Source organism: Miniopterus schreibersii (assembly GCF_964146895.1).
Source record: "Miniopterus schreibersii genome assembly, chromosome: 5".
Taxonomy (NCBI): domain Eukaryota; kingdom Metazoa; phylum Chordata; class Mammalia; order Chiroptera; family Miniopteridae; genus Miniopterus; species Miniopterus schreibersii.
In genome coordinates, this window is record NC_138106.1 from 65,002,560 (window position 1) to 65,017,531 (window position 14,972).

Consider the following 14,972-nt stretch of genomic DNA (forward strand, 5'->3'; position numbering starts at 1 on the left):
AGATGACTAAAGACCTATTTACAGACCTATTTTGCTTCTCTGAAACCTAACGTCACTGTGGTCCCATTAGCCCTCTACTTTTTCATTGCTACCTTTGCCCCTTAGATGTTTCCGAGTTTTATTTTTACCCTTTTAAATTTTAATTTTGTCCTGAAGTAATCTCATCTACATATATGGTCTTAAATATACGCTAATTCTCAAACATGTAGTTCCATTTTGCTGTCTCTTCACCAGTTGAAAAAAAACTTATTTTGCTGGACTCAGCTTATTTTCAGCACAGACTCATGATACCTGAGCTGTTTCCCTATCTAACAGAAGATCCCTACGTAAGTCCTATTTATTCCTCAAGTCCTAGAGGAATTTGTTATTCTAGTCTGTATTTCCACATCAAATTGTATATAACTTTTGGCACCCAAGCTGTAAATTCTCCATAATCCAAGATAGTTTTTCCAGCTCAAGACTCTTAACTGAATGTCTGCAAAGCTTAGTCGTATAAAGAATCACAGGTTCCAGGGGTCAGGATGCAGCTATCGTTTGGGGGACCGTCATTCTATCAGTGTATTATGGCTTGCAAATAGACTTCAAGAATAGATAGAAAAGCTTGAATGTAATATTTATTTGGTGAATTTACATGTGAGGTCATTTACAAAAGTAAAGATACAGACAGATGCAGCTCTCAGTGCAGGCTCAAATATTTTTCAGAACAGGCAATTTGTCCATGAGGATTTGGAATGACAGTATTGAATGGCACATGCTTCAGTTTCCTTTGTGTTTTTCCACTCAACCCCACGGGGTAGAAATGGAGAAGAGGAGAAGAAAATATCAGTGTTAATGTAAATAAAGCCATGCAAATAAAAACTTTTTAAGTCACAGGTTACTCAGAGATGTAGAACATTTCTGTATTCCGGGGTTATCGTAGGAGCATCATCTAAGAAATAAAATGCAGAGTTCTCATACTTTCCATTATCCAAGTCACCAGTTATATTAGCTGCCCCCACTATCATGAGACCCCTCAGTATTTTCCAGACTCTGACTTTGGAAGGGAGTCATTTCTAGTATTTTCTAAAAAGATAGCATTTATAGACAATCTTTTTGGTTTCAATAGGATAAAGCACCCTTTAAAAAGAGGGGTAATATGTTCCTTTATTCCCAACAATGTAAACTCTAGTTAGATTTCATTTCCAGGAAAGTAAAATAAACGCTTGATGTTTGGATGTTTTTTTATTCTCAGGCTTAAATAAACCTCTCCCCAGCCTGAGTACCTCAAAACAAGAGACCCCTTAAGAACATGGCCACCAGAAAAATGCAGCATATAAGCAAAAGGATGGTCCATAAAAGTGACAACCGGAAAAAAGAAAGTGATTTCTAAATAAGAGGGTAAGGTAAAGATAAAATGTACAAAACAAAAGTCTGCTGTCAGTATCCTAGTGAAGACTTGGACGTGGGCAGTCAGCCAGCCTGAGAGACTTAAGTTTAACTCAAAAGTAAAAAGCACTCACAGGTCCTCAGCGTCTCAGAAAAAACTGGCTCAAAATTCCTTAAGCACATTTAGCCATAGTCAAAGCACTAAACTTAGAAAATGCTATGCTTCTGGCACTAAGAATTACATCCTTTTTGAACCTTTAGCCACATTTTCATTAGAAATTTTAAGCTATTAAACACTCTCACGTATCACACTCCATCTTTATACATACGATCAAACTGCTTTTTCTTTAAAAAGGACACTATTAAGAAAACTACGTGGGCAATTAAAAACACGTTTCCTTTTCACCTTACCTCTCACCTGGTCCATTCTCCTGTTTACTCAGTCTTCCAGCACATATATCAATCAGAATATTTGCTTCTGCATAATTGACTATGAAAACCAGCTGCTGTGGACTTTAAGAACAATGTACATTATCCATTAGAGTTGAAGGGGGTCAAAGGCTTAACGGTTGCCACTGAGTCTACGTTCTGCAGAACTAGAGGCGTTGTGCATGCAGACAATAGTTTAAAGGGGCTCTTAATTTTGCTGCCTTAAAAAAATCCCCATTTAGGCTTTGTTTCCTTTTTTAAAAAATCAACTAAAAGGGATTAATTAAATCTAAAAGAAACCTATTTTACAACACTTACTCTGTTAATTTAAAAACCAACATGCTGTAAAATACTTATATTACACATACACACAGACAAAATCATCCAGAACGTAATCATCCCCCCCTCCCCCAGAAAAAAAAGCCAAATTAACAAATCAGAGTTTTTATTTGCATGGCCAATTATCATTTGTACTCTTTGCAACTTTATTTTAATAACCCTTTAACAGGTCCTAAGCTTTTGTTGCACAGGGAATAAAAGCTGCAACACTGCACACTTCCTTCAACAGCCACTCCCACAACACCTAAACGGGAAAGAGACGTAACAAATGACAGCAGCACAAACAGGAAACACTAAGTTCCACCATCCAACACAGTTCATGACAGTGTCTTTAGGGTTCAGTTGAAGAGGGGGGTAAACTTCTTCTAAAAAGAGGGTCATGTTCCCTCCCCCTATTTTATAATTATAATGTTGGTGGTTTTAATCCGTATTTCTTTGCAACTTCTGTCTGGGCATGGGCTGCATCACAGAGTGAGTACAGATGAGCCATCTCCATTTCCGATTTGGCCAGGTTAATAGCTTTGTTGAACATGTCAATGGCTTTCTCCATGTTTCCTCTAAAAAAACAAAAATTTTAAACATTTCATTCAATAAGCACCTCACAGATACAGTGAAGTAAGTTAGTGATGTTACATGGAGCCTGACCAGTAAGTTTCCAATAATATGCTTCTTTGTAACAAAACAATGCACATGGAAAGTGCTCAGTGGGTGCTAGCAATGATTACAAACACTGTGTGCTGATTATCATAACTCTTGTAGTCTTATTTTACAGATAAGAACAGTGAGAGTAGAGAAATTAGATGACTTGTTTACAATCTTCCTGTCTGGTTCCTAAGGGCTAAGTGCTTCTCCTGTATCATGAAGCTCCTCTAAAAATAAGTGACAGCCTCACAGAACAGTAATGGCACTCAGGGTCCTGACCTTCCTTCCACCTCACCTCTTACCACATCTCCATCCTACGTACCTCTACTCCAGTCCCTGGACTGTGCTATATATACACCCATACCTGCACATGATGAGATATCGCCTCTCTGCTTGATTCCAGTCAAATCCTCACCTTCCTAAGGCACAGTTCAAATCTAGTATTTTCATTAAAACAATTTCCCAACCCCTACCCAGTGTTCCCATAGTTCTGTTGTCATTCTATGCACAGTCAGATAAATATGTATTTGTTTATACCACAGTCTTAGATCCTTAACGGACAACCTTCAATTTCTAGAACCTAGTATGATGTCTGGTAATTAGTATCTGATTTTTGAGTAAAGGGTGAATACGCTTGGTCAAAAAATATAATTCACCTCTTACAGTCTAAGTGTGGTTTGGCTTTGTATACTTACCAAGAACCAAGAACTGTGTTAAGTAACTAGTATTAGCTATGTAGATAGGCATACATGCATATAACCTTACAATAAATATTTATTAAGCCCCTACTGTATATATATGCCAGTTAGACTAAAAAGGACAGTGTACCTCTGGGGTGATTAGCCTCCTACTACAACAGATGACTGACTACAGGATAGATTTATTAACAACAACAAAAAGAATTCAGATATTAGGTAGACAGCAGCTTTGCTAAATCCTAGGGTATTCAGCAATTTCACTCATCCAGTCACATGTATTTATAGGGCAGGATTTAGAAAGAATTTCTTAAAGTACAATTAATACGTAAATAAAATCCATCAAACCACATAATTTAGGGGTCCTTATCCCAGAATCTATGAACAACTTAAATGCAAAGTGTTTTTATATGTGCATTCTTCTAAGAAAAATCCACAGGTTTGCTCAAAAGAGATTAAGAATGCTACCCTATCCTATTCTAATACAAGAATATTTTATTCACATTAACAAACTGGCAATTAAATTTAATATTTACGTGCAACAGTCAGTACAGACTGGTTCAAAAGAACCACAAAAGCTCTCGTTGGCCTGCATATATATTCTGCCTACTCTGGAGCAGACAGAGCGCCCAGGAGGGGCTGATGATGGAATTAGGAGAACTACTGGTTCCTGACAAGCAAAGTAGCAACAGCAGTTACTTTGGTATCAGTGAAATATGGGCTCATATCCTATCTACTTGGCTCACTGTGTAACCTTGTCAACCAATCGGGGCATCAGTTCCTATACTCATTATTTACACTGGGGATCATATAATCTCCACCTTCCAATTATAAAGATTGGTGTAAAGATCAACTGAAATAATATGTGGAAAACACTTAATGTTCAGTACCTGGCCACAGAGTAGGTACTCAAGTGGATGGCAATTCCAGTGTTAAGATGGTCTACTATACTGAATTCTATGGCACAAAAAGCTGTCACCTGTTAATGGTGGATCTCAAGTGTGTAACTCTGGGTAAACATTTACACAAAACAGGGAGTTAAGAAAAGTCAGAGTTGCAAAAAATCTTACCCACCTCCCTGATTTTAAAGAAAACTCAGGCTAAGAGATGATGTTGCAACTTGCCGGTCACTAGGCTGACTGCTTCTCTGGAGCAGAATCTAGCGACCTGGCTACCAATCCCTGTGCTCTGCGCTGCCTAAGCTCCCCACAGGCCATCTCCAATGGGAGTGATCCAGTTGAAAAGAGGAAGGACACTCAAGAGGAATCAGAAGAAGATCAAGTCTTCCTTTGTAAAACGTGTCTGACTTAAACAACTTTTGTAAGTGTGACTTTTAAATTGAAAAAATAATAACAGGCGAACAAAAGTATAGTTTTGAGAGAAGCTTGTGTCAAAAAGTGTAACATATTAAGACTTAAAAACTTAGTGGGTACTAACAATAACATCTGTAATGAGAAAAATGAAAAGACAATATGGAGCGGCGTTAAATTTCCTAAGAACAGACTTTGGAAGTTACCTTTGCACTTCAATAGTTCCCATAGTTTCATAGGCAAAATCACATTTACTGTCAATTTCAATAGCTTTGCTGATAAGCTCCAAACCTCTATCCAGATCTTGCTTCCACTGAAGTTGAAGTAAACTGCAAATGCAAAAAGGCAGTCAGATTGACCATGGGCCAGCAGCAACAAGGAAATAAGTGTGTGACTCAATTTCTGCCCTCAATGAATTTATCATTTTATTTACAAGAGGAAAAACAAAACCTAAAACAGTACATAACCAACAAATTGTTTTTATTTCTCAACTTATATCTGTTTTGTATTCTAAATTCCTTGTTATGAAAAGTGTCAATGGAAACAACCTAAGTGTGTACATACACACAGCTCATGCGGAGGAATATTACTAAGCCATAAAAAAGGAATCCTGCCATTTGCAACAACATGGATGTACCTTGAGGTCATTAGGCTAAATGAAATAACTCACACAGAAAGTCAAATACTGTATGATCTCATTTGTATGTAGGTTCTAAAAAAAACTAACCAACAAACCTACTCATACACAGAACACTGTAATGGTTGTCAGAGGCAGGGGGACAAGGGGTGGGTGAAATGGCTGAAAGGAGTCAAAAGGTAAAAACTTCTAGTTATAAAATAAGCAAATCATGTCAACTATAGTTAATAATACTATACTGTATATTTGAAAGTTGCTAAGACAGTAGATCTTAAAAGTTCTCATTAAAAGAAAAAACATGTATAATGACATTAGACTTACTGTGGTCATTTCACAATATAAATACTGAATCATTACGTTGAATACTTGAAACTAGTATAATATCGTATGTCAACTGTACCTCAATAAAAAAAGAAGAAAGTGTCCAACAGTCTGGGATCTATTACTAATTTACCTTGTAAACTTAATTTATTACTTTGTATAAATTTAAGTGAAGTTTCTTTTTTATGATAATTTAAGTACACAAAAACAAGAAAAACTTATTTTACATGTTTTCTATTCTGACACAGGTAACATCTGAAAGGATGTTCAGAACTGAAACCCTTAAGCTAAAGTGAAATAGTACATTTATTAATTGCTATACAAGAATGAAACAAGTAAAATTTTAAAAAACAGTGAAGCATCCACAGCATTATTAAATTTGTAAATTAACCCACTGATACACTATACCACAGTACCCTTCCTCAATGACAAAAAGAAATCCATCTTATTACTATGCAAGAAATTTAGTTTCTTACTGGAACAAACAGAACCACAAAAATACATACCCTTTATGAACATATGTTGTGGCATTATCTGGTTCCAAGTCAATACATTTATCATACATTTCATCAGCTTTACCAAACTGTTGTTGATCTGTTAATGCCTAGGTGAGGAGATACTTCAGTTATATTAACGTAACTGTCAACCTAAACAGTTAAAAGTATATAGCTTATTAATTATGAAAATTTATTTCATTTATCTATTTCTTACCAAATTATGATGTTTGGGGTATACAAACTTATTTAAAATGTTACAACTTAATTACTGGGGTTTTTACATGGCATTGTTATAAATATGAAATCTTAACCGTCCTCTATTTTTGACAAGTGGTTAAATGCAACAGCAAACAATGTGGTAAACTTTAATACAAAAAATCCCACTCTTGGTGCCAGTTCTAAATCAGATTTTCATAGGTACTTTCATGTCACTTATTCATAATTTATCAAAATATATCCTAAAGGAATTTAAAGACAATACTCATTTGGAAGGATAAGTTCAGGTATGTGTGTTAAGTGTCATCAGTCATTCCTTAAAAATTGATAAAAGAAAGGAAGCAGTTACAATTGACTATGTTAAGGCAAATCCCATGGCAGAAATCAAAGGGTTGGTTATGCATCGGATACCAGATCATGCTCAAACTGTAACTTTGAGAGTTGGCCAGCATCTAAGCCCAAACTTTGAGTTTTTAAAAAAGTTATACTATGTAACTATATGTATAGTGTATGTGCATATATAGTTACATATAACTATATATATAGTGAAGCAAAAGGAAGAAGAGAAACCAAAGGATAGACATTTTAGTGCAAACAGAGTGCATTGATACCAGTGCTAATAAAGATAGCTCAAGTAAGCCAAACGCTATTTTGAAGGTAGCGCAGTGACAGGGAAATGTGCGATTAAGAAAGCTCTTTGAGAGCTGTTCCTAATACTGGTTTCTTTAAAAAGGTATTCAGTGGCCTTTGCTCTTTTCGCTGCTTATAGAAATCTGCATCAAAAAAGCCTTTTTAAACTTCATTTCAGTGATACCGAAGGTGGTGTCACCTGTTTTGTTCCTAATAAAAGGCGTAAACACAAGTGTCCCTATTCAATACAAAGGTCACACAATTATAATGCTTCCATACATTCTATAAAACTTTATACAGTACATGCTTTCACAATTAATTAAATAGAGCAGGTGGTCAGCAACCAATGTTTCGTTGTTGTTTTTTTATCACCACCCTGCCTAGGAACTGTAAGAACAAAGACAATAGATAAGATTACTTCTGAAGTTAAAGAACTTCTGTGTTTACTTCATACCCCAGAGAATTAGACAATTTCAATCTCTGATAATACACTGATATGTAGGACCATTCATGAACAGATCCAACATGAATCAGTCTTCTCACAGTCACAATAAATCCTCAGAAAGAGTTCCACCCCGTGGAATTTTTTCTTTAACTTGACTGAAGACAGCATGAAGGAACTTTACAAGAAAAACAAGCAGCCTTAGGAATGGTTTGGAGGTAGAAACCTACCACAGATATTCATTTTTAAATTCCGATTTCTGAAGTGTGACATTTCTTTGGAATAATAATTCAAAAAAAGAAAAGAAATCATACAGAGTATTGAGATGGACGTTAAGGCAGATACCAAAAGCAACTTTTAACTTAAAGACTACGAGAAAACAGTCATTCAGAAATCATTTAGTTGGAGGAAAAGTCTAACTGTGGCTATAAGATGCTAATCATTTTCATTTAAATGGCTGATATAAAATTAGTAAGTTTTCAAAGATTTCAGACTACAATTAAAAAGTGAAAATAATTCAAATTTAAATCATAGTTCCCAAAGCTTCTATCCTAGACCAAGAATTTTAGACAAACCAAAGAGGAGTTAAAATGAACAGTTAGAGCTGATCTAATAATTTAAAAGGACAGTGTCCAAAACAGAAACAAAACCCTTTCCATAGACATTTTCCCCTCCAACTGAACATAGTAAAATTTCCTCAGTTAATTAAATTTTACAATTCCAATCCAAATGAAAACATGAGGGAAATACTCTGCTTAAGCTTCCCCATATTATGACCCCACTGTATAGGGTCACAGTTTTCAAACTGTATAACATAAGAGCCCCTCCTGAGGGGGTTCAGGACCATCCTGGGGGCCCAGATCCTCAAAGAAGGAACAAGGCCATCTGCTTCCACAGAAGCTGCCACCAGGAAAGCACCGGGTTCTGACTTCCTACTGGGATTCACCACACAAGGACAGATCTTTTAAAAAGGACTAGCAACTAAAAAAAAACATGAAAAATCACATTTACCTGGGCATATAGCGCATAGCCTTCAGCACACCTGGGGAATTTCTTTATGACCTCTTCAAACCCTTTCATAGCTGCTTGGATTTGTGAAGAATTGTTTCCTGTATATGCCTGGCGATACTGTTTAAAAAATCAAAACAGGCCTGTCAAATCAAGAACTCAAAACTCACAGAATGTTAACATATTACAAAAGTCACACAAAATTACATAAATATTTCCAGAAAGGCAGGTGATCTGCTAATATAACTTGCTGCATCTAAAAGAGTTCCAAGGAAATAGCTCAGCAGCAGGGGATCCAAAGGCTACGTGCAGCTAGGACTTCGCGGCCACTATACAAATTCCAAGATGTTCAATACTGGGGCAGAGTCTAGAGTCTAACGTGTCAGAACTTAACTTTGCGTATACATGGGGTAGTTTTAAACCTAATTTATTATCACTTTACTACAAGTGTTAGAATGTTCCTTCATCTAATACCGTTTTTCATCTATAATACACAGGACGGATGGCATTTACAATGGTGGTCCCATAAGATTATAATGGAGCTGAAAGATTCCTACTGCCTAGTGACTTGGCCATCCTGACATCACGACGCAATGCATTACTCACATGTTTGTGGTGATGCTGGTATAAACAAACATACTGTTCTGCCAGTAGTATAAAAGTATAGCAGATACAATTATGTACAGCACATGATACTTGATACTGACAATAAATGACTATGTTACTGATTTATATATCACTTTACGAACTCAACACTGTATCGTTATCTTAGCACGTACTTTCTACTTTTATAAACAGTCTGCTGTTACACAGGCAGCAGCCTCACACACCCGCATTTCCTGAGTCTCTTAACTGCACCATTCTGTGCAACAACCTGCTGTACAGGTCGGTAGCCGAGGGGACGGGCTATACCACACAGCACGGGTGTGCAGGAAGCAGGCTATGCCCCCTACGGCTGCGTAAGTGCCCTCTGTGCGCACAGTGACAAAATAGCTTAAGGACACATTTCTCAGAACACATCCTCACTGTTAAGCGGCACATAACTGTAAATGTTTGTGACCCAATTTATTTACTTAAAAGGAAAATTCTTTTAAAACTCAAGCTATAGAGTGTAGACAAAGAGGGCCCACATACTAAACCTGACAAGCTCAGGGGAGGCCTGCATGATGGCCTTACAAACTCAGAGACCTAAAGTAACCAACCACATAGGATGGTCTGAAATTAAAACTAACTAAAAGCAGTTTATGGTGGGTAGTGATGTCCTAGGGCAGTATTTTTCCTTAACAAAGGTCAATCTTCATCTTAACTGAGCCTGCCTGTTGTCTTTGCATCTGGGATAACATACCTGATAAACATCCTTTACAATAACAAAATAATTTCCTTTTTTCAGGACCCCTCAAAGCACAATCACTGCACCAGAGCAGTGAGATACTACAAATCCTCTCATGGTTATTGTTATATTAATTGTTAACTATCCTGTACTCACCTATGTAAAAGTAGTATGGGTCTATCATTTTACTTTTTATCCAATCCCAGAGGTTCCCCCCATCCCTCTTCCCCTTCCCCATTTGTTTTCTCCGGCCTCCTTAACCTATCACCAATGGATTTCACGTAGCTGACTTACACCTCTTTTGATTGTAACGTATAAAATAAGGTGCAAAAGTGCAATTTTCCAGAGCATTTTCCCAGTCCATTGAGATTTTGTTTCCTGGCAACTGTCAGCTTGGCTCAAATAAACTCATAAAAATTCTTACAGGTTTGGACATTTCTTATACTTCTTATGTTGACAAGAGCTAACTGGAAGTACCTCATTTCACTATAAATGGACTTATTTTACTTGATTTTCAGCATTGTGTTTCTGATTATTAACAGCTTTACAAAGGTGAGATGAAAGCACAATGTGGTGTCATGACTGCAGTTATTGCTTCAAACTGCTTTTGTTCTCTGTGCTAGTTGATGGTAAAGGGCCAGGAAGAGCAGTGCTATTCAGGGGAACATAACAATCAGGGATAAACATCTATCAAGATGAACTCAGAATACAAGAGAAATACAGGAGCAGTACCTTAATTAACATACATGCATACACTTCTATTTCTCTAAACTAACATGTTTTCCCCCTTTGGGGGAAAAAGAAAAAGACATTTTGTAGACAATGAGATACTCATTTTTGTTAAAAAATGGGGAAATAAAAATGATGTTTAGGAATATACAAAAGAAAGTAGAACCTACCAGTGCAAAACATTTCTGAGCTTGTGCCAGAGCAGACTCAGGTCTTAATCTAATGCATTCATCAAAATCTGCCACAGCTTCTTCAACTTGATCAAGCAGTATTTTCAGCTAAGAAAAAAACAAACACAACTCAAAATAGGTGCACCACCAGTTAAGTACGTACTGTCTCTTATCACAGCTAAGTAAAATGCTACGCATGTAGTAACTATTCAATATAGAATTACTTTCTAGAAACAGTGAACTAGAAAATCTTATAATTTTAAAGGAAAGCTTCTAAAACTTAAAACTAGTGTCCAATTTCTTAAAAAGCAAGAAACCCTTTCTTCTAGAAAAGCAGACATTTCTGTACTTTCAAATTTCAAAGCAAATCAGACATCGAATAATTATCTTTCAAATTAATCTTAAGATGCTACCAGTAAGATCAAAATGTCAGGAATTTTAAGAATTTCAACACTTCTTCAAATCCTTCAGACAGAAATATTTGCTACAATTCTCCATTAAAAAGAACTTCAGCTTTTCGGTTATTGTATAGATAGCCCATACTTTCCACCATAATGCATTCCACCAAGTCGTGCTAAACAAGCAGATTACAAAGCCATGCTTTCCCCAGATGAGGCTAAAATTGGGAACTGTTTTCTTCACTTTATATATATTTTTTACTAAAAAAAAAAAAAATATGCAGATTGTAAATCTCTAATCAGAAGAGGTTTTTTTTGTACTGTCTGAATAGTCCAGGCTAAATACTTCTTGACACCAAGCAGCCCACAAAAACCATTGTGTTGATTCTAGCATTAACTCAAAATGCTCATTAAATGCTTTTAATGTTCTACTCATTGAAAATCTATGAACCAGAAACACATGAAAAACAAACTTGACCTGGCAACCCAACATTTGTAGCCTTCCTTTTCTCCTTTTTAATAAGTAAATACTAAAATTATAAGGACAAATGTTCAAGAGGGGACTAAAATAAATGCTAAAACAAACTGTAAAGCACCATGATACTTTGTTCAGAGCTATCAGAAGTGATATAAGAAAACTTTAAGACATTCTCAAAAATGGTATCAAATTCCTCTATCAAAAGATCAGAACTCTTAGTAAGTAAATAGATGTACCTGTCCTCGGTGATGATAAACATCTGCATTTTGAGGATCGATGTCAGCAGCCATGTTAAAATCCTGAGTAGACAGCAAAGGCTGCTGCTGTTGCATGTACATGCTGCCTCTTTTGATGAGTGCATTTGCTCGAAGCTACATCCCCAAAATGAGAAAAGGTTCATTACTATTTTTATTCCAATTTAGTTTTTTTTAAAAAACAGCTGTATTGAGATATAATTCACATACCAAAAAGCTCACCCATTTAAATTCCATCATTTTTAAGTATATTCACAGAGTTATGCAACCATCACCACTATTTAACTCCAGAACCTCTTCACCTCCAAAAGAAACCTTATACACATTAGCAGTCACTCCTCATTTCCCCTCTAGTCCATCAATCTACTTGCTATGAATTTGTCTATTCTGGACATTTCATAAAAATGGAATAGTCTTTTGTGTCTGACTTCTTTCACTTGGTATGTTTTTGACGTTCTGTGTTGTGGCATGTATCAGTACTTCCTTCTTTTTTATGGCTGAATATTATTCTATTAGCACTTTTCTTTATCTGCTTGTCAGGTGATGGACAATGGAGATGCTTCCACTTATTGGCTATTATACATAATGCTGCTGTGAACATTTATATACAAGCTTTTGTGCTGACGTATATATTCAGTCCTCTTGGGTACATGTCTAGGAGAGGAATTGCTGGGTCATATGGTAACTCTGTTTAGCTTTTTGATGAACTCCCAAACTAATTTCCAAAAGGATTTTTACTATTTTACACTCCTGCCAACAATGTATGACATTTCCAATTTCTCTACACCTCACCAATATTGTTAATTGTCCTTCCTTCTCACTATAGCCATCCTAGTAGGTGTAAAGTGACATCTCATTGTAATTTTGATTTGAATTTTCCTAACAGAGTTAATGACGCTGAGCAACTCTTCATGTCCTTACTGGCCATTTTTATATATTCTTTAGAGCAAATGCCTATTCAGATCCTTCACCTGTTTTTAAATTGAGTTGCTTTTGTAAGAAGAGTCCTTTATATATTCTGAATACGAGCCCCTTATCAGATCTATGATTTGTATTTTCTCCCATTCTGTGCAATGTGTTTTCTGTCTTGATGGCATCCTTTCAATCAAGAGTTTTAAATTTTGATGAAGTCTTTTCTTTGTTGTTGTTGCTTGTTCTTTTGGTGTCAGATCTAAGCAACCACTATCTAATCCAAGGTAATGAAAATTTCCTCCCATGTTTTCCTTAGAGTTTTAGTTTTAGCTCTTACACTTAGGTTTTGTTTTTTTAATATATTATTGATTTAAGAGAGAGGAAGGGAGAGGGAGAAAGAGAGAGAAACATCAATGATGAGAGAGAGTCATTGATCGGCTGCCTCCTGCACAACCCACAGTGGGGATCGAGCCTGAAACCCAGGCATGTGCCCTGACCAGGAATCGAACCACAATATCCTGGATCGTAGGTTGATGCTCAACCGCTGAGCCACGCTGGCTGGGCTACACTTAGGTCTTTGATCCATTTGAGTTCATTTTTGTACAGGGCATATGCTAGACATCATTACTACTTGCCATTAAAACAAAAAGTCATGATTATAAAGCAAGATATAGCCTTCTTCTCCAAAACCCCTTTTCAAGACAAAATTACATGTCTTCCTGAATGAAAGGAACAAGACTGACCCCACAATTAGAACAAAAACACGTAACAGAAAATATCTGCAATCAGCAGGAAATAAAATTAAAGATAATATTACTAGGGTATCTTCAATTACAAAATCTCATTTTAAAAGGAACTTTTTAAAATACTTAGTTATAATTACTTTTGTTTACAAGAAGTTTAGTTATTTGTTAACAAATAATTAGGCCTTGGTAACAACTTTTATATAGGAATGATTCATTTGGAGGTGGAAAAGTGAGAGTTTATTTAATTCCATAAGGAAACAGGACAGAGTGAACAAACTGGTAAGGAACAGAGTTAGCTGGTGGCTAAGTCCAGTCATGTTACACTGAGTAGAGAGCTCACATAATTCAAAAGACACCCCAATCTTAATTATGAAAATTACATACACATGAGAACACTTAGAAAATGAAAAGATGTTCCAATGACACAACTGCAAAAACTTATGGTAGATTTCAGTAACTATATCATATTTTCAGAACCTTTTTCCCCCCTTCATGTTAAAAATAAGAAATTACTGGCATCATCATATAATCTTTCAGAGTATATTATTAAATGTGCTTATTTTTATTAAATGCACTTTATAACCGTGTACTACATATTGCATGTTACTTACAGCATTGCCTACACCATTATCCCTACCCAAATATAGTCCATTACCATAGGCAATGCTACAAGGGGAAGCTAAAGCTACCAGAAAAAAATTTTTTTTCCTAGCTAAAAATAAACATCACCGATATTTTTATCGTAGTTTCACTACACCAACTCAATCATCACTAGGTATATAGTTCCTTCCAAAACAAAAGTAGCCTTTTTGAGAATGGCAATTGAAACATAAAAAATTTTACAAAACATATCTAAAAAGCCTCATTTTTATTCATTAATTTTGCATACATACAAAAAGACATTTTTTAAAACATACCTTCACATTAGCTTCTTTCAAACTGATGACCTTATCTAAATCTGGTTTAGCTGCATTGGCATTGCCAATAAGCAGGTAGAAGGTAGCTCGTAGTAATAATGCTTCTGCCATGTATTTGCCTTGAGCATCTACTTCTTTTGAGCATTCACTTATGATCTTATCATAGTTTTCTTCTTCCATGTATTGTTTGGCCTTTAAATATCCAGAACTGAAAATAAAAACAAACATAGGAAATCATTTACTAGAAGATGAAATGCTGAAACCTGCCACACTTAGTATAACTGAGTCCAGCAAATGTCTGTTTCTTCTTCACAAGCTAGTTGGCCACTGTGGGACTACAACAGGGCAGGAGGGTAATGGGTTTTGGTGCAGACTGGGATTTTCTGGATGCCTTGGAGAGTTTTGTTTTTGGGGGGTTTTAAAAAATATATCTTTATTGATTTCAGAGAGAGAAAGGTAAAGAGAAAAACATCAATGATGAGACAGAGTCATTGATCGGCTGCCTCC

General features: G+C 36.0%; 1 protein-coding gene across 2 annotated transcripts in view; it reads right to left on the minus strand.

Moving 5' to 3' along the window:
* Nucleotides 1-596: 596 nt before the first annotated feature.
* The window catches only part of TOMM70 (translocase of outer mitochondrial membrane 70), a 42,774-nt gene continuing 28,398 nt past the window's right edge, over nt 597-14,972 (minus strand). The window contains exons 6-13 of one of the 2 annotated variants that reach the window (XR_013998818.1): nt 14,466-14,673; nt 11,873-12,007; nt 10,761-10,868; nt 8,535-8,651; nt 6,245-6,342; nt 4,987-5,109; nt 1,777-2,690; nt 597-928 (exon numbers count right to left, since the gene is read on the minus strand). Coding sequence is in view for 1 of the 2 variants with exons in the window: in XM_081137736.1 (XP_080993862.1) it covers nt 2,537-2,690; nt 4,987-5,109; nt 6,245-6,342; nt 8,535-8,651; nt 10,761-10,868; nt 11,873-12,007; nt 14,466-14,673 (943 nt within the window). In the remaining variant the exon portion in view is untranslated. Of the gene's footprint in view, nt 2,691-4,986; nt 5,110-6,244; nt 6,343-8,534; nt 8,652-10,760; nt 10,869-11,872; nt 12,008-14,465; nt 14,674-14,972 lie in introns of both variants that reach the window. The other variant, XM_081137736.1, reaches the window with a different exon arrangement.